The following is a 20,193-nucleotide window of genomic DNA, read 5'->3' on the forward strand; positions in this document are numbered from 1 at the left end:
ATTGCTGGCAGTGTGTTTAAGAGAGGCTCGCACCACTGTATTTTATAATGTAGTAACATCAGAGCAGAGCTCTCTTCTGCTTTGTGAAGAAACTCCTAAATTTTCTCCCTATAACAACTGCTGCTGTACTTGTTTTCCCTGACACTTCTGAAATGGGTACGCTCTCATGCAGAATGATCGCCTTCTTTCACATTGTCCACCTCTTCTACCAATTCAAAATTTTCATTCCGAACTGTAGTTCCATAAAGTACCTTTCCACCTATTCTCCAACTGCCTCATAAAGCATTAAGACCACCTTCATCTATCACAAAATCTGAAAAGGGCATTTCAGCTGATCTGCTGCTGATCAGTTAAGTGGCTGCAGTGCTATTTCCCCATTACTACTGGGGAGAGTAGAGTTCTGTGCACCATTTATTGGAAACTTTTCTGAACAGGAACAGCCATCAGCATTTTTCATCAGGGAGCAGCTCAGTGTACAGCATTAGGTAGGGAAATGAATTTTAAAAATGGGCACCGTTGAACAACAAAAGATGTTAAATGTCAGTGGTAGAAGATTTAACCATTGCTGGGGATAGTCAAAATGTTTATCTTCTGCTGACAGGTGCTGCTGTTTACAGGAAGCCTTTTCAATTTCATATTTTCAAGACTCTCATCTACATAGCTGTAAACTGAAGACAAATTTTAAGACATGATGCCCCAGTAGCTCATTTTTCCAAATGAATAGAAATTAGAAATTCACCCATTATGGCATGATTCCTCTATTTTCAATTGGACCTCCTCCACATAACTGGTACATTCAGTATTGAAGTGTTTCATAATGTTTAAAAAGTTTCAGAATTTTCCCAATTAATGGCAGCTTTTCTCTCTCACCTTCCAGTTGTGCTACCACAGCAGAATACCTAGGAGCTCTTTGGCTCACTTTCCTAGTTTGTTTCTCCATGGCTTGTCCATATACTCAGACAAGCAATCTTATCCCAGTTACATATATTATCAGAATGATGGAACCAGACTGCCCAAGATCTGTTCTCATTTACTACAGTCTCTGAGAGAATCAGCTTCAAAAACAACCCATGGTGTGAGACAGCTTTCTCCATCCATCTGCCTTAAAATTGTAATTCTCCAATGCTTTTTAGAATGTTCATCTGTGCAGTTTTAAAGCCCAGAGTATTTCCCTGATCTCATCATTCTTTGCTTTTCATTTTAAAGTCTCTGGCCTCTGCATCAAGGTTTTCTGACCAGTTATAGCAAGTAGCCTGTGTTTCCTGGATCTGTTTGGGACACAGGAAAATAGCAGAGTTCCCAGTCTCATGCTTATGGATGAATTTTCTTTTCTTTCCACTTCACATTTGGATCTTGCCCCTTTGCCTGTTCCTATTTGCTCTTTTTTCAGGATGCAATGACCAGTTTACCATCTTAAGGCCTGGGTGAAGCAGCTTCCTTTCCACTACCATGGGCCACTGTATACAATGAGCCACTGGATCATTCAGTATGGGATTGCAAACATTTCACAGGTAGATGCTTTTCACATAGGACTTAAATATAGGAGAGACCAGAAACTTCAGGGCTGTTAGAACAGGTAACTGTTGCTTAGAGGTTGCAGTTAGTACAGGTTTCCCTGTGCAGGAAGCATGCTTATACACTTTCCACTTACTGCAAGCAGGTTCTTGCTCTAGAATTTCCACTGTAGCCCTGAAGGTGGAAGATCACACAATGCTTTCCATTCTGTGCACCCTACAGAATCCTTTCCCTCATCCTACATCCCCCTTCATAGCCAACTTTGAGTTAGCACAATATAATGAGTGAAGTCAGTGATTCTCAGACAACAGTCTAGAACTTGTCCAGGGAGTCTCTCTTGACCGGCATGAAACCCTTCACCTTAGGGTCTTCAAATGACAGTGAATCACTAGGAAACTGGGCAGTGTTGGTCTACGAAAAGCTAGCTAGCTCGCTCTCTCACACGTACGCGTGATAAGAATGTTGGGAAACTAGTCAATGAAGTCATTTGAGAAGCATTTCCCCCAACTTCCTTCCAGATTTGGGCCACTCAATGAAATCACTTTATTTCCACTAGTCTGTTCCTCAAAAAGTTATTGGAGGGGGAATCCATTGCATTTTCTCCTCCCAACTGCCTCTGATGTGTGTACCTGTCCACTCCCCACCTCCTTCATACATACACCAGCTCTTTGCTCACTATTCTTTTGGTAGTGGAGGGGCAAGATCTATACATTAGGCTGGGCCTAGGGGAGACACAGACACTTGGAATTGTTGGAGACAAGGATTAAAGATCTATATAAAGGACTAAGGGATAAGGGCAAGCAGGCAAGGGCTTAGAAAAGTCACAGACACAATAAGAAAAAAAAAATCTGCATTCCTCTCCCTATCTTCTCCCTTGTCTATATGCCATAGATTTATCTAATCTCTCCAGGGCAGGGACCTGTCCTCTTAAATGTCTGTAAAGCACCCAATACTGTAGAGTACTATAAAAATAAAGCTACACCACAGAACAAAGCCATTCATAGCTACACATGCATGCCTCAAAAAACAATGACATATTAGGCTGTGATCTCATAGCTAAGGAAGGTCAAGTATCCAGATAAGAGTTTTCTGAGGCATAACATAAAATAAGTGCTAACCTTACTAAACGCTAGGTTCAAGCAACCTACCCACAGGAATCCTAATTCTAGGTTCAAGCATCCTACCCATAGGAACTCTACAAGAACCTAGGCATTATAACGCTAACACTATGGTAGGAAGCCCAACATATAGGAACCCTAAACCTAGCTCCACAGACCCTACCCATAGGAACAATATCCCAGCTCCTTGCAGCCTGCTAATAGGAACCCTAACCCTAGCTCAAAGTGCCCTACCCATGAGCCGTAACCCTAAATCCACATCACCTGCCTAAAGGAACCATAATCCTATTTCCAAGTCACAGAAATATAGGAACCCTAACCCTAGTTCCAAATAGCTTATCCAAAAGACCCTAATCTTAGAGCAGAGAGACTGAGAAGAACCCTATTCCTAGCTCCAAGTACCCTACCCACAGAAACCATAACCTTAGCTCCAAGTACCCTACCTCTAGGAACACTAATTCAAGGCATTCATAGGAACCCGAACCGTAGTGCCAAGTACACCCCATCCCCAGGAACCCCAACCCTTGCACCAAGAACCCTGCCCACAGGAACCCTAGCTTTAGGATGGGGATATCTAACTATAGGAACTTCACCCTACCTGCAAGTACTCTATCTATAGGAACCCCAACCCTACCTCTGGGAACCCTAACCCTAGCTCCAAATACATGATTCATAGGAATATCCTTAGGTCGAAGTACTTTGGGCTCATAAGAACCCTAATACTAGTTCCAAGTACCCTACCCACAGGACCCTAACTCTGGTTCCAAATACCCACCCTCCCATAGGAATCCTAACGCTAGGACAAAGTACTTTCATAGGAACCCTAACCTTAGCACCAAGTACCCTACCCATATGAACCCAAACCTTAGATCACGGAGACCTACTCACAAGAATCCTAATGCTAGCTTCAAGTACCCTATCCAAAGAGACCCTAACCCAAGCTGTAAATACCCTACCCACAGGAAACATAACCCTATCTCCAAGTACCTGATCAGACCTTCAAAAGCCCCACATTCACTACCGTGCTAACTCCAAATTAGTGTTTTCTAAATGCAAGATCACTGGGGAACATTCCAACCAGCTGCAGCAGAAAGCTCTACTATCCCTGCTGAACCCTCAGGTCCAGGAAAGAACAGCAGCAGAATTTAAGCTTTGGCATCACAGAAGGATACGGGGCTTGGTGAAACTGCTAACACAGTTTTGCTAAGGCCATAATTTTTGTATCTTTCAAACAGTCTTCATATTATACTTTTATCTTGGATTGCAAGATTTGTCTTTGATTTTTCTTTGGATAGCTGAGGTTAGGAAGTGAGTCCAGATGTCCGTATTCCTGATGAGGTTATTTAGTTTGTACATTGGTACTTCAGAAAGATGTTATGGGGTGCTCCAGGATGTTAACAATAAAATTTTGATAATACGCTAACACTTAAGAATTTTTTTTTCAAGCTGTAAGGCTTGTGAGTTAAGTGAAAGAGCATGGTAGTATTTATCAGGTAGTGGTGGTTGCAGTGTACTTTCCAGTATTTCATTGAAATGGCTTCATGTCTATAGGGAATGACACTGTCATAGCACATAGCTAATGTCTATCTGCCAATGCTAATGGCTATTTTGAATTGTATGAAGCACATCTTGAGTGTCTCTCACAGAGTTTGATTTTTATGGGATTCAGTCCTGTCATTTGTCTGAGAAAGACATGTTAGGGTTCTTCTTGCCTACTTTATTTTGTGTTGTTATTGTGGGGGTGCACTAAGCCTTCCCATGACAAGTCTGTAGGCTTGGGAAATAAGATGGGCTGTGATCGTATACCTAGGAACACAGTTATATATTGGCTGGATGAGGGAGCTTATCTACACCAATATTTTGAGAGAGACCTGCTTAATATATTCCAGCAGAGCTTAGAGACCACCAACCTACTTACAAGGTTTCCATTGCTGAGAAAAGGGTATATGGGACTTCCCTTGGGATTTGGGGGATAGAAAGGAAAGACATTTCAGAGTGTTATTTCTCTGTAGAATTAGAGCAATAGCTAAAAATCACCCAAGTTCCAAAATGAACACTAAGGCAGTCTGAAACATCTCACACTCTTTCATGGAGCCAGTGAGCGAGCTATATAACCAACAATATGTGTATCATAACTACTGAATACTTCAGAGCAAGGTGCAAGTACTATATTACTACTGCAGACACTGATAAAGCCCCCATTGCTATGGTGTGGGGGTTACTCTGGGGAAATAACGTAGAATTCATGTCCCCCGCAGATTTAGTTTCCCCACAGAAAAATGACTTCTAATGGTGAAGCGAAGCGAAGCTGCAAGAGCAGTCACGTGCCCCTCCCCGGGAGCACAGGCAGGTTGGTTCAGGTGCCCAGAGCAGCCTGTAGAGATGTAAATCACCTCTGTGGGGGGAGAATGTGCAGTCATGCATGAGAGAGAGAGAGAGACACACACAGATACACATTCTGTCCCTCTCACTTGCTATTGCAGTGTGCTCCTCATGAAGGAGCAGGGCTTCAGGATGCTTCTGAGGAGATAAGCATGGGGCAGGCTCTGTCCCCTCAGGCAGAGCAGAATGTAGCAGCCTGTCCATGTAGTGAATTGTTCCCACTGCCTTTTTGAATTCACCAAGGAGTATAAAACAGGTGTAAAAGTTTTAAGGCTCTTCTACATTGCCAGAGTGGTGTAAAGGCCTTATGGCCTTATAAATGCTTATTGTCCTTTATTGATTAGAACTGGTCTACGTTTTTGAACTGAAAAAATTTCCTATCAAAATGTGCTCCATGAACTGTTTGCTACTGACCTTTCTGAAGATGGTAAGTAGCCAAAATAAATTGTGAGTTTGATTCTCCAGCCTTCACTTGCTCTTCAGTTGCCTATGATGTAGCATGGAGCATATGGCTGCACATATTTGTTGACTAATAACTAGAAATAAAGGGTCAAACCTAGCTACATTACTATTAGGCAAGGGGGTCTGGGGATTTCTTCCAATTCTCCTCACTTCCATTCTCCATCCACTGTATTGTAGTTTAAATAAATTACCAAAATAATTGAAACCAATGTGATTATATTGTGTTATTTTGACAAATAAAATATGCAGAATTTTAACATCTTGTGAGCAGAATGCCCCCAGAAGTAGCGGGTGCACTTCATGGGCCTTAAGTTAATATGCAAAAACATTTTAAGATTTGGATCACTCAAACTTGTTCTGTTCATTCTCTCTGAAGGACCTGTCATTGGCCACTATTAGAAGACAGGATACTGGGCTAGATGGATCATTGGTCTCACCCAGTATGGACATGGTTATGTTCAAACATTTCCTACATGCTAGGAAGACACCTTCTAGGAGCACTATTATATTACTTTAAGGGCTGAAACAATGGAAACTTTACCAAGAGGCTAAATGCAGAGTAACAGTCAGCAAGAAGCCTGTGAAAAGCTGGATGTTTGAATGCAGGCAGGCTCAGGTTTATACATCTTTGGCCAAAGCCAATTCTGCAATCTTGAACACCCTATCCTTGCTCACTGTAGCCTTGCCCTTGGAACAGACTAGCTTTATCATTGCGCATGAACATAAGCTTTGTGGTGAGCAAGGAGCGAAAAGGCAGACTCTTCTAAATTGGGCCCTAAGCCATTTAAGATCTTTGAGAACCTTGAATTTCACCTGAAAGTTTCACCAACAAGCACTGCAGAATGCAAGTCACAGGTATAACACGTTCCTACCCATCCACTCTGCTCAAAGGGTGGGCTGTCATATTTTACACCAGTGTTCATTTTTTAGTTGACCAGCCTTCACGCTTAATCCGAGGTAGGGCACGCTGCAGCCTCAAGATGACAAAGGCATGGAGATGACAATACTGCAGTCTTTCAGCTAGCATATGATGAAAAGATGGCATTTTTGGCCACATTTGCCATCTGGGAATCTTGAGTAGAAAGGAGCCCATCAACAGCCTGAGACTGTAGATCCTTTTGCCAACAGACAGGCAAATGTCCTCAACTGAGAGAGCAGTGAGACTTCAACAGTTCCTCAAAATGCTTTGCCCTGCCAGCCAGCATCTCCTCCATTGTGTATATATACACCGAACATAAGCCAGAATGGCTTTTGCCCAGATCCCCATCTCTGCCAAACCAAGACAATATAAGCTGTAGAGCCAAGTGTCATTAGCATATGGATGATACTATAGCTAATGCCATCTCAAAAACTTAAGCAGGCAAAACTGGGCATTAATTACACTAGAATAGTCCAGTACTAGGTCTTTGTAACCGCGCACACATAGCTTGATGGAGACTGATAGGGGTGGGGCAGGGAAGGAGGTGACAGGAGTTTTGTTTTCAGCTGACTTACTAATATTTTTCAGGCTTATTATCTTCAGCCAGGGCACTTAACTCCACCTAGATGCATCACTTTTTACTTTTGTATAGGTTTCAGAGGGGTAGCCATGTTAGTCTGTATCAGCAAAAACAACGAGGAATCCTTGTGGCACCTTAGAGACTAGCAAATTTATTTGGGCATAAGCTTTCATGGGCTATAACCCACTTCATCAGATGCATGGAGTGGAAAAACACAGTAGGCAGGTATAAAAATACAGCACATGAAAAGATGGGAGTTGCCGTACCGAGTGGGGGGGTGGGGGTGTCAATGCTAACGAGGCCAATTCAATTAGGAGGATATGCACTCCTTCTCGTCAACTGTTGGATATGGGCCACATCCATCCTAACTGAATTGGCTTCATTATCACTGAACCCCCCCCACTCGGTAAGGCAACTCCCATCTTTTCATGTGCTGTATTTTTATACCTGCCTACTGTATTCTCCACTCCATGCATCTGATGAAGTGGGTTATAGCCCACGAAAGCTTATGACCAAATAAATTTGCTAATCTCTAAGGTGCCACAAGGAATCCTTGTTGTTTTTACTTTTGTATAAGATTAAAGCCAACTATGGAATAAATCACTTTATTTTTGCAACCATGTCTCCTGCCCAGCTTGCTGGAGTTAAAGAATCTAATGTCAAATTTGGTTCTAATATGACAAAATTTTCCCATTTTTGGCATAATCAAGCAGATCTAAACATAAGCATTCTCCACAAGGTCCAGTATGAGATGGATGCCTCCTATGGCTCTGTTCTATTTCTTCTCTTGATTAGTGGAGTTTATAAGAAAATTGAAGTGGAAGGACAGTACTAATTTCTGCTCCAACTTCAAGTTGCACACACCTATCAGTTAGGGTAACCAGGATTTTTAAATCCTGTGATTATCCACCAGGAAATGATGGGTTTTTGGCTGTCCCAGTCTGCCACATGATAGCATTTTACCTAACCTGAACTCCAGAATCATGTGATAAGCCACTTTTATTTTGTAGCTTTGGCCTCCTAACTTGCTAACATTCCAGATATACGACCAGTTTTTCAAAAGCTGTCATTTGGACAAAATCCCCCTCCCCCCACCCAAACCTACCACAAAATATTTTCCTATTCTCCCAAAAAACAACATGAGTTAGTTATAACCAAGAATTACAGTGATCAAGGGGCAGCAATGAAAATATCCACTCTTCGACTACTAACAACTTTATGGCCTGATTAGTCATGATTTCTTGTGAGCTAAAGACACCATTTTTACATTATTTGAAAGCCAGTAGCCTCCATTTTATTGGTGTGCATCTTCCATTTCTAGTCTTGGCTGGTTACATGACCTCAGTCCTTAAAGGGACAGTGAAGCTTTGACATTATGCTTTGAAAAAATGACAATTAAAAAATAAAACTGCCATTTCCTGTCAGAGCATCTTGTTAATGTGCATGTCCTCACTTTTGTTTAAGTCCTTCAAAAAAGTAAAGGGTTTTTCTACTTATTGGTGTTCATAACAAGGTGTTATGTTATCCCTCTCCAATTGTTCATTTTCTCCCTTGCTAAATGACTACACAGGGAAATAGCGAAACTGACTAAAACTGACTTCAAATATAAAAAATAAACAACACAGCAGGATGGTGGTGTTTGCTAACATTTCAGTTCCAGGAATCTTAAGTTATTCACAATAACAGCAGGTATGTAATTGTCAGACTAATGCGATTTTTCTCATTTTGGCATGTGCCTTTATCACAAAACACTAATTCATAGAAAAATGTCTCACAATAACTTTACCACGCCATGTTGCACAGTCTTCCCAAATGCAAAACAAGCATATTTTATGCCATCAGACATCATAAAGTGTTCTCTTTATGAGTGATGCGAATAAAACCACTTTATATTTATGGCAGAAGAAACAAGAGAGACCACAAACTATACTTGAAAAATGGTGACAGTTGCACTAACAGGCACACCTACGCCCAGGCAAGAGATCAACTACCCAGAACTCCCTGTCACAGCAGCACCTAAAATCAAAACATGCTTGAGAAGGTCTTTGCAGCCCTCAAACACCCACACGAGAAGCTAAATCAAGGAATAATAGTTATATATAGATAATAAGGAAATCTTTCTCAGAGCTACATCTTATTATGCTAGCATAAAACTCTTCCAGGAAAGCCCTGTGATTTAAAGGCCAATATTGTCATCAGATAAAGAGAGTGGGTACGTACTGATCTTCTGTCCCAAAAAACTTCACAAAGAAGCACTTCTTTCCACGAGGCTTCTTCAGGTCTTTAGGCGGATTAACGATCTGAGGGGCAAAGATAGAAGACAGTGTTAGTTACAGAGGCAACAACAGAATTCTGTGGCTTTTTAAAGTTTCCAGTCTATGAAAAAAAATCTACTTCATGGTTCTTTGCTAAAAAATATTTTTAAAGCAAAATGGTGGTGGGGAGGGGGCTTGTACTGATAGCAAAGGTCTTCCTCCCAAGCACACAATCCATATATTTCTTTGTTACTCACAGCACTATACCTAGAGTTAGCATCAATCACCCTATCACATTATAGGTTTATCCTGCTGTTCAGGAGATAAGATTGGACTTTTGTCACAGCTGTTGTGAATTCCATGATTTTCATGGGTTGGTTTTTTTTTAAATAGTCATGACTTTGGGTGTTATGGTGCTTTTGGACCTGAGAGAGGGGGCAGTGTGAGTAAAGATGAATGAACTTCACTGTAAACTACAAAGTTATACCTGCGTTGCATGAGCTCAGGCATATTACCCAGATGCATCAGTGGAATTTTAGTGAGGTTTTACTGTTCCAAAAGATCAGCAACATGAGGTTCTCCCTATCCCCTAGGAGTAAAATATCTTTTTAAAAGTTGGAAAGCCAGGCTGGGTTTACAGAGTTTTGCTCCCATAGGGCAACTATCACCTAAGGCCTAGTCTTCAGTACAGAAACGGGTGTTTCTCTCAGTTAAAATGTGAATGAAGACAAGGTGGTTGTAATTTTAACACAAGTTACCAGAACAAGTTAAACCATAGACTCTCAGTCTTCATAAGAGTTGGCAGGTCACATTAAAATCTACAAATTTGCTTTGGATTTTAATTCAAGCTAACAAGTTAGGAACACACTTTTTTTTTGTCGTATAGACAACACCTATATTGTTAGGTCAGCACATGTACCTACACTAAAAACAGAAAATAGAACACCTTTTGGGGGGTGTATAAACAGTGCCTGCAATCTGACTTCAAAAACAAAATCTTCTTTCCATATCTTGAACTTTTATCCATAATCACCCACTGTCTTCTCCGAAAGAACATGACAAAACTGTAACTTTTAAGTACTAGTTTGGGAATCTAGACTCTCCTCTCCTGTTTATTACTTAAGACAGTGCACGTAGTCAATTTAGCCAATTTATTGTGGGAGAAGAGAAACCTGTCTTGCAGAAAGCAGTAAGGATTAAATTGCTATGACTAGGGAACACAATCAGTTCCAGATCTGACAATTTGGTTTGTACTGCTTTTCATTCCATTTGAATGAACAGCTGTTACTGACAGACTGAACTTCTGCATCAAGTAAAATCCCTGATGCATAGTCCGGTTCACAATTAAGGCCAAAAAGCGTCTTAGCTAAAAATTAAAGAAGAAAACGATAAGAATCTTAAATCTTCACTGGAATTATTTTCATGAACTGCTCCCTTCAGGACAGAAGCAGACTCACCTTTCCTGGCCAAGGAGGATACCGGCCCAGCTTCCCCCTACGGAAAAACAAAAATATCAGCCACTAGCATCAGAAAAGACAACTGCTCCACTTCTATCTGCTTCCATTGCAATTTATTTTCAAAAGTCAGAGCTTACACAATATAATCACAACGCCTACCAGGACAGAAAGAACTGTTCCGCTTGGAAGAGCACTCACCAATGCTCCCAAGTGCCATGTGAGCAGATAGCTGTGGCCACACTGAGCCGCAATGAAGTCTGCATGGGTACAGGGGACCACCCACATGGAGAACATTACAGGATCAGGGCCTAAGTCATTAAGAATAGAGGTGGTAAAGCTAGCACCTGGAAGATCAGTACTAAAGCTCTTAGAACTTTGGTAAGATTGGATGACATTTCTTTCCTCCCTTACAAATGTCTGCCTGCATCAATACGAAATCCAGAGTCTGGATTCATAACTTAAGACTTTTCAGGACAGAACAGTCTAATAAGCATCATGTTTCCAATTCATGTAGCTGTGATTCCTAAAATGTACTATTTTAGAATTTAAGGTAGGAATGCCTATATCAAAGGTTGCAAGGTTACTTCCATTATCACTCTTTTTTCAGCCGCTCATCATGCTACTAACATTTGTGAAACATACTGCAGGCCCACTAGAATCACAGAAAAGTTGATTTCCTGCCTTTGCAAGTTTCATCACAAAGTCTAAGCCAAAGTATTTCCTCACAGAAGGGGGGGAAAGGAGGGATTGCTGTCAGCATGAAAGAATAGTCTTCCTACCCCGTCACACTGGCTTCAAATGTTCACAAAACCTTATCTGGCATCAGTCACTGTCTTGCATGAGACTGGCAGAGAATCCTTAGTGCCTGCCAGTTCCTGAACTAAAATTCTCAGCAAGTAGCATGTCAACATCCATGAGGTGAGGATTCCACAGAGAGGGAAAGCTGGTGATTACAGAAACACTACTTAGGAGGACACTAACCATGACTTTCTTTTACTGTTGCATCCATCGATTCTTCTTTTATCAAGGTTATTCTGCTTTCCCATCTCCCTCCAAGCGTTATGGCTATAGTTCTTTTTGGGTAGGCCTAGCGGCTGTGCCTTGACTACATGGCCATGTATGAAACTCAAGCTGGATGATCTGCATTCAGAAACATCACTAACAGCAGTGCACTCCCAAAACACTCATTTGAAACAAGTTCAGCTAAAGGAATCAACCTTTACTTACTTTGCTATATAAATTAGACAACTTCACACCACTGTCAATGTTTCGGATGAGAAACTGCAGTTGTCAGCCTGGACCACGCACTTCTTTTTATCTGGGATATAAATATAAATGCATACACTTGCGTGTTGGGGATTAGCTATTTGTTGAAGGCCCTAGTGTGATGCTAACCCATCATTCAATGCCATGTAGAAGCACAGTGAAGCCTGTACACTTTAGGAGCAGTGCTAACAAGTTTTGAAGGAGGCCCCATCAGTCCTCCCGAGCTGGAAGTACAGAGACCATGACTCCTCAATTGTGTTTGGGGATAAAGCATGGGTTACAGGGGAAAGCTGCTCCTGTGAGCTCCAACAGGGATATCCCAACCTGGAAAAAAATTCCCATTCCTATATAGTGTTGCTTATCACATAAATCACTCCCTATAAGTGTCACCCAGATCTTAATGATCACCCCTTCCTTGCCCTGCTCACAACCCCCAGGTGACTCCTGTATATCCAGCACCATCCTCCAAGCAATCATCCCATTGCCTCATTCCTCTACCTTTACTGTTCTTTAGATGGTTGCCTCACCCTGTCTTCTAGTTCAAAAAATGCTAAGGCAACGATTCCCTATCGCTTTTACTCCTAAAGACTCCCAGGTAACAGCACATTACCCACCCCACAGGCAAAGCCTGCCCCACATTTCACCCTGAAATAGAGGCTCATTGCTCCGTACCCCACCCTGTCCTTAACCCAAAACCTCCTGATTAGTCGAGGCTCTGATGCTATTTTGCTCCCCCCGCACCGCAGAATCCCCCAAAGCCCATATAACTCCCCCATCAACTCTCTACCGCCAGTGTTGTGTAGGCAACAGGCCAGTGCCCTGCACCATCTCGCCACTGTCACCGCTCCAAACTGACACCTCTTGTTCAACTGCCCCGTTCGCTCCTGGGGCAAGTGCCCCAGCTCTCACCCTGCTTTCTGCCCTGCCCTGTCCAGAACAGCCCGGGCCGCTTCACATGGGGAAGGCGGGGCTTGCTCCCAACCCCTAGGTCAACGCTTCAGGGTGAGAGAGCCCGGCGTACCCCACCCCGGGTGCCCACCCTCACTGGTACCACCTGTACCCTCCCCCACCCCTCCCTCTGCCCGCTAAACGCCCCCACCCCCCGCTCTCTACCTCCACTCCGGTATCACCCAGCCCCACACCCCTGCAGGGCAGCTCCCGCCAGCCCCCGCGCCGCTGCCCCCGCCTCCCGGCCCCCACACTCACCACACCAAGTCTCCGAGCCGCAGACTCACAGCCGCCATCTTACCGACTCAGCCAGCAGCAGCGCGGCGCAGGGGCTGCCGGGACGGGCCGGAGGGGCACCACCCACGCCGCGGCCAGCCTGAGCGGAGGGGGTGGTGTCGCCGGGATAGGGCAGACCGCGTCACGTGATCCAGGCGTTCTGTCACCGCGCCGCTCCCTCCGCGCGTGACCGCAGTCTCCCCGCCCATTGGGTTCGGGAGTATCACGTGATCCTGCTCGGCCGCCTCAGCGCGGGGTAGCGCCTGCGGCACGTGATACGGGAGCGGGGAACGGATCCGGCCTGGGAGCGAGCGGAGGCGGCCGAGCTTGCAGCGCGGGTGAGTCCGAGCCCGAGCCCGCGCGGGGCAGAGCCTGGCGCACAGGCACTTCTCTTCGGTAGCGGTGTGACTGGGTCAAGCCGCGTCTGCTTCCCACCGGGGTCGGCGCAGGGTAGCCGGCCCAGGCCCCTCTCCTGGCCGCCCCCGGGACAGCCTCTGGCTCACCGGCTACAGGGGATCCCAGTGCCTCCCCTGGAGCCACTGTTCTCCTTTCTTTCCGCCCCCGTTACCTTTCCCTGGGCTGTATTGGGGCATCGAGCCCGAAAGGCCCTCCCTCCCCCTGAGCAGTCTGGGGTCTCCTTCCCTTGGGCTTGGGTCACGTTCACGGCCTGAGAGTGTCCCCATTCCCTGGGGCTGCACAGGGCAGCCGGGCCATAGGCTCCCCTATTCTCTAGGAGCTGAGTGGAGCATGTGAGGCAGCAGCTGGTATCTCATCCAGTGGGTTTGTGGAGTTTCGGGTTTGTGGCCCAGAAGCTCTCTGGGGATCAGCTTCTGAGCCGACTACCTGTTGTCACTGAGGTGATTTTTTGAGGCTTCTTTCTGAGCCAGAGTGTTATTTTAAATCTCGCTTATCTGAGCTGGACTGGGGGAGGGGAGTGTCATCCTCTCAAAAAAAAAAAATCCTTTTGTGTTTAAGCTGGCTCTTTATTTTCCTTTCCAGTCAGAAATGTGACGAAGTTTCTTTGGGAGGCAGTCTTGTGAGTGCTGATCTTCGGGCATGGACCAGGGATCTGACAGTAGCAAGCATGTGTCTGTGTCTAGTGCAGAGGAGGAGCAGGTGTATTTGGCTCTCCTTGCATCTTGATATCTGCCATCGAGGGCAACGCTCTGATGCAACGTGGCACAGTCCAGACCGACATTTGTGACAAAGGCGTGTTCAGGCATATTAAAACTGGTTTTCTGGAGGTTGCACTGTGCACCAGATTATTGTTTTCCTTTCTCGCCACCCTGTAGAAATGGAGTTTTGCAGCATTAAAGCAGTAACGTTACAGATGGACTGACATTAAAATGTAGGGGACTGCAAACTTCAGAGGTATTTCTGCTCTGAGAATCAGCCTTTCTCTGATGAATGCAGCAAGCTGTGAGAGAGCCACTCCTTAAAGAAACATCCAACTCCAATAATCTTTTCTGCTTCCAGTGTGCTCCTGCGTCCTTAAACATCTCTATGTTTGTCCTTGTGATTGAAATCCCCATGTATGCACATGCACAAGGTTTCACCAGAACTTCTCTGAACTAATGGAAACCATGCCATGAGACCTGCTAAGACTTGATAATAGCCATGACGGAGCCCCACAGGGTTCAGTTCACATCTTTGCCAGGTCCACTAAGCAACACTTTCTTGAAGAAGCCTCGTAAAGAGGATGCTGCAGGAGCAGAGCAGCCTCAGGACTCAGCAGCAGTTCGCATCACACTCACCCTATTTGAGCCAGATCACAAACGGTGCCCAGAGTTCTTCTACCCAGAGCTTCTGAAGAATACTCGAGGGAAAGTGAAAGGTGTTTCCTCAGGAGACAAGGTGAGCATCTAATAACCTACACTTTTCAACTAAAGATTTCAGATTTCTTCACGATAGTCTTACAACGCTCTTGGGAGCTGGGTATGTTTTATCCCTATTTTAAGGATGAGGGAAGGAAACTGAGGCACAGAGGTGAAATGACTTGTCAGTGATCACACACCAACTTGGTGATAGAACTGGGAATAGAAACCAGGTCTTCTTGCTGCTGGACAGCACTTCCTATTATATTTTTGCCTTATTAGAATTTCCCTTGAAATGGAAAAAACGCTGTTTGGAAGGTACAACAGACAATGTCATATAATGATGATTTGACTTGATCCACACTGACAGCAGCACTTTTTTGGTACCTGGATTGCTTGAAACATGAATATCCTTAAAAGAACATTGAAAGCAGATTTTCTCTATACAGCTTGTACAGTGGGAGTCTGCAGAGAGACACTCATACTGTACACAGATATTTCAATTTGAGCATTCTCTGTTGATTCGTGCTTTGTACTTACGTTGCTGTCAGTCAGCACCTGAGAAATTCGCTTGCCAGTAGTGAGTAGGAAACTTTTTCCTTAAGAGGGCTCACCAATTTCAGCAGAAACTAAACTTTGATTTTAAAGAATTTAATTTAAATGCAAAGTGCTTCAAAATTAAAACTGACCTTCTTTGTAAAGCACTTTGAGATCTAAAAGACAAAAAGTGCTCTGCAAGAGCTAGAATTGTTGTTAATGTGATCTGTAGAAATACTAATTTCCTCAGTCTGCAATGGATGGTTCCAGTGCTACTACTGATAACATCATTATTGTGTTGCTTGGGAAAACTAACAAGTTCTAGTCAGTTTCATGTCTGTTGTCTAGAACCATCTGGGCAGTCAACTGATGGTTTCATGTGTCTGCTTGTGAAAGCTCTGAGGAGCAGCAGTGGCAGGCACTGGGGCAGGCACTGGAGCTATTTACATGTGAGGACGACCTGAAGGACAGAAGCTGTGGGGAATTCGAGTGGGTAGAACATATGCTTCTGTGTGTGTGGCAGCCAGGACTCTGGGGGATGTAACAAGTTGGAGGAGAGAACAAGAGCAAATTCCTTCCTTCTAGCTGCCCAAGGGAGAAAAGAGGAATGAGCATTTAGATTAGTCAACTGCTAGCTATCGGTAATACAAAAGATGAAATCCGTGAGCAGCGTCCTGAAATGAATCCCAGCACCCTCTTTTCCCTTTTTCTCTGTAACTGTCCATGGAGGCTTGGGTTTCTCATGAAACCTCAATGAAGGGTGATGGAAGGCTTACTTCACCTTTTTGGCCTCCGTCTGGCTAGTAATTTGACTTCTTGGCCAGTGAGTGTCTGGATAAATTTTCAATCCTTGTGTATATTCTCTGTTGCTGGTTATTCCTTGCACTCTGAGAACCCCTAAAGTGGTTCTCTAATTGTGCAAAGAGCTGCAGTAGTATATCCACTGAAAACAGCTCTTCAGCATATTGAAGTTGGTGTATCTAAGCTTCTTTCCAGAGGCTCTGCTCGTGGTGGGACTTCTCAGTCAGACAGTGTGATGGAGTCGATTCTTATGTTTGCCTCTGTTCATTTTCACAGAAGAAAGACCTTGGTGATCCCTTCAATGATGAAGAAAAGGAAAGACTCAAAGTGGAAGCTCTTGCCAGGAAGTTTGAAGAGAAATACGTATGTTTTATCCGCCTCCTACACTCTCTTCTACCATAATGAGTAATTCTATTAGCTTAGTTTCCACTCAAACTTCTTGCCTCTCCACTAATCATATTTTATTAGGAATAAAGGCCATTGGTTCTTGTGATCCACTTCTGATGAGATCCTTTATCCAACTGGAAAAGAACTTTCTCTGGTTGTCTCAGTCCTATCGTTCATTAGTAAAGACAAATTCTGGCCAATAAGTGAAGGATTCTCATTTTCACTTGTTAGTGACGTGCCATCAACTAATGCAGAGTGTAAACTTTTTTTTTAAAGGAAAAATGTCCTTTGTTTGTGAATATACCTTCCTAATATGAAATGAGTATGAAAGAATGTAGTGCTATCTATTAAGTCTGTAGACATGCATCTCTGGCACCTCTGCTACCATACAGGACTTTGCCAAGCTGCACAAGAGTGTGGAAAAATAACCTATCTTGTCAGTTTCACTACTTTTTTTTTTTTTTTTTTTTTAATAAACACATGATGTCTAGGCCATCAGGTCCCAGCAGTGAAACTGACAAGAATTAGGTTTCAATTTCATTGTGTTGTTGCTTGGGAAAGCTTTCAGCATTGTTTGGAGGGTGGATACTTCTACTATTTTCTGGAGAGAAGTAATAATAAAATGGAGACTAGGGAGTGGTAGAGTAGCATGCTCCCATGCTTTCCTGCAGTCAGAAGGCTAGGTAAAAATAGCTCTGCTATTCTGAATTAAAGAGAGTCAAAAAATTTCTTTAACATGCTATTCACTCAAGCATCCAGATGGTGGTAAAATAAGGCATCATCAGAAATAGCCCCTGCAGCTCTCTATAAACAACCCTCCTGTCTTTTCAGTTGGTGGATATGCCTTAGATTTTAAGGTTAAAGAGGTCCATGACAATAACAAGCAGGGCACAAACAGTACATTCACCCAGGGAAAGTGAGAATTCTCCTGGTAGAGTGCTATCAAATTCTGTTGAATCTAAGCTTTCATTTAAAAAAAACGAACAAAACAAAACCTAGCCTTTATGGTGGTAAAAGCCACTTTCAAAATGTTAAACTCATATATAAAATGGTGCTATGCTGTCATTTTAAATCTGCACACAGATTCAGAGCTTCTGTTGATGCTCAGAACTTTGCCAAACTGCAACCAGAGTGGTGCCAGTCTTCACTGCTGCTCTGTGAATCCTGTGGACAACAGTGAAATTGATAAGAACTGGGTCAATTAACTGTGGTGTTTCTTGCAGGGATGCTAATGGTTCTTCTCTCCAGGATTTTTTGTGGGCGTAAAGCTTCAAATTTATCAGGCACTTACTAGTTAGAAGCTAATGTGAAAGACAAAGTCTCCAAACAGAGTCCAGGGATATCAGTTCAGTCGGAATGCCAGTGCTATCTCCTTTCCTGTCACCTAGACTCTTACTTCTAATGCTCTGCTGTGGTCAGAAATTTGAGTCCTCTGGCTATTGGGTGCCTGATGTGGGTGTCTGTAGGGTTGTGAGTGTGGACATGAGGACAAGGTCGATGAGACGTTCCAAAATAAATATGCTATTAGATTTGGGGGGGAGAGGTGAGAGAAAAAGGGTGGGAGGAAATATGGGTGAGGTAGGGATGGCATGGTATTTACCAGATATGTTTTTTACTGGCCTGGGAAAAACTAGTTAGTACCAGTTTAAGGCCTTTTCTATTTTAAAAACGGTGTTGTTAATGACACCACATTACACTTAGTTTGAGTTACATATTGCAGTTGTGGTTACATAAGGAAGTCGATTGGGAGGTTAATTTAGGGTTGTCCAAATATAGAGTAAAACTGCAGTGGGCATAAGTTTAATATATGTAATTGTAATAATGAACATTGTAATATCTGTGTACTTTTGGTTTGGTATTTTCTCAAGGAAATTACACCTCATGACTGGTTTCAGTTTTCAATATTTTATAAAGAAAAGCTGAAAACATTTGCTTATATGAAAACGACAATGCAGATTTGTAGGCTTGAAACATTAAACCATCAGAAGCACGCAGTTTCAGGCTACCAGTCCAGGTCCATTGGGCACAAAGCGTCCTGTAACAGAAGACCAGCTTTGATAGAGTGGATGAGCTGAGCCTATTTCTCAGTCTTGAATGGATGTATCCAACGCTTGAAAAGATTCATTCTATGCTTGCTGAACACTGATGCGATTATTTTTCATAGTTTCCTGGTTTAAACTGGGTTTAAGCTGGTATTTACCAGCTTCCTGTCCTAAAGTAGTTTTTCTTGGGAAATTGCCAACCCTGGGGACAGGAGGCAGACACCACAATAACACGGGAAGGAAGAGAGGGAGGAAAAACTGATAGGGAAGCGGGAGAAGGTAAAGAGACAGTGAAGACCACACAAGAAAATATACAGCGTGATCTGTCATAAGAAAAGAAGGTTTAACAAAAGCAAGGGCTGCCAGTAAGTAGGGTTGGCCAGATATTATCATAGTTCAGGGCAACTGCACTTGTGTTTCCCCTCAGTGGTTCAGCAAGGGCACCCACTCTTGGCTTCCAGCACTCCAGCCATTCTTTTGGAGGAGACCCACGTCCCTCTCCCTTCTGACTGGGGTATGTCCAGACTGCACATTTCCCTACCTCCACTGTGTTTCCCTGAACTGGCAGGTTGCCCAGGGACACCAGTTTGCTTTCTTTTCAGAGAACATTAATGGGTGTAATTGCTAGTTACAAGGTACCACACAGCACTTCCTATGCAGGCCCACTTTATTTGTAAGATAAAAAGCATTACAGAGAAAGCATATTAAAAGCAATAAAGGAGCCTACCTGCACGCTGATATTAACCCCAACCCTAACATGGCTTCTGGCAGGAACAGTCCTTCAAACCCCCATTCAAGGGAGTTTCCTTGTGGTGACCAGTTCATCACAACTTCAGGTCAGAACAAACATGTTCAGTTCATCCTTTATACACTTCAAAGGTCTTTGATCTGGCATTCCCAATGCATCTCAGTAGATATCTTCAGAAGGTTGGCTTGGAGGGGAGAATTTACATTCCCTTCACCCCAGGCGGCTTCCTAGGAAATCCACTTCACACTTTCCAAAAAGACCTTTGAAGTACCTAGTACCTTCCAGAGATTGCATCAGTCTTGCTTGTTAAAGCAGTTCCATATAATTTCACAGTAGTACGTAAACATTTTAATTTCTAATACAATGTGTTCCAAAGATGTTAAACTTAATTCAATAAAGTTTAACTTACGTCATTGAGGTTTGTCCAGGATACTGTCAGTCTGTCACAGATATACCTAGCAAACATCACTCAACAAATGTCATTGACTATAAAGTGAATAATTTATTCAATTAATAACTGTTGCAGTGTCTGATGAGCTCTGTAGTTGATCAAATACCCTTTGAAGAAATGTATTTGATGAATATTGCTAAAATTCCTCAAATAATACACAAAAGAGATTGTATTCTGCTGTTCCACCAGCCCTAGTATCAAATTTGTATTTTTTTTTAAATTAGAAATTGAATGG

The 20,193-nt window shown here is 43.2% G+C and overlaps 2 protein-coding genes across 11 annotated transcripts in view; one reads left to right on the plus strand and one right to left on the minus strand.

Moving 5' to 3' along the window:
* Positions 1-13,249, minus strand: part of GLYR1 (glyoxylate reductase 1 homolog) — a 34,076-nt gene extending 20,827 nt beyond the window's left edge. For 3 of the 6 annotated variants that reach the window (XM_030577380.1, XM_030577378.1, XM_030577377.1), the window contains exons 1-3: positions 13,161-13,248; positions 10,689-10,725; positions 9,197-9,276 (exon numbers count right to left, since the gene is read on the minus strand). In XM_030577380.1, coding sequence (XP_030433240.1) covers positions 9,197-9,276; positions 10,689-10,725; positions 13,161-13,198 — 155 coding nt within the window. In that variant the 5' untranslated portion in view covers positions 13,199-13,248. Of the gene's footprint in view, positions 1-9,196; positions 9,277-10,688; positions 10,726-11,915; positions 12,007-13,160 lie in introns of all 6 variants that reach the window. The other 3 variants (XM_030577379.1, XM_030577376.1, XM_030577375.1) reach the window with 3 other exon arrangements.
* Positions 13,250-13,427: 178 nt separating this feature from the next.
* Positions 13,428-20,193, plus strand: part of UBN1 (ubinuclein 1) — a 37,382-nt gene continuing 30,616 nt past the window's right edge. For 4 of the 5 annotated variants that reach the window (XM_030577369.1, XM_030577372.1, XM_030577371.1 and 1 more), the window contains exons 1-3: positions 13,428-13,516; positions 14,178-15,032; positions 16,607-16,693. In XM_030577369.1, coding sequence (XP_030433229.1) covers positions 14,796-15,032; positions 16,607-16,693 — 324 coding nt within the window. In that variant the 5' untranslated portion in view covers positions 13,428-13,516; positions 14,178-14,795. The remainder of the gene's footprint in view (positions 13,517-14,177; positions 15,033-16,606; positions 16,694-20,193) is intronic. The other variant, XM_030577370.1, reaches the window with a different exon arrangement.

Source organism: Gopherus evgoodei, chromosome 10 (assembly GCF_007399415.2).
Source record: "Gopherus evgoodei ecotype Sinaloan lineage chromosome 10, rGopEvg1_v1.p, whole genome shotgun sequence".
NCBI lineage: Eukaryota > Metazoa > Chordata > Testudines > Testudinidae > Gopherus > Gopherus evgoodei.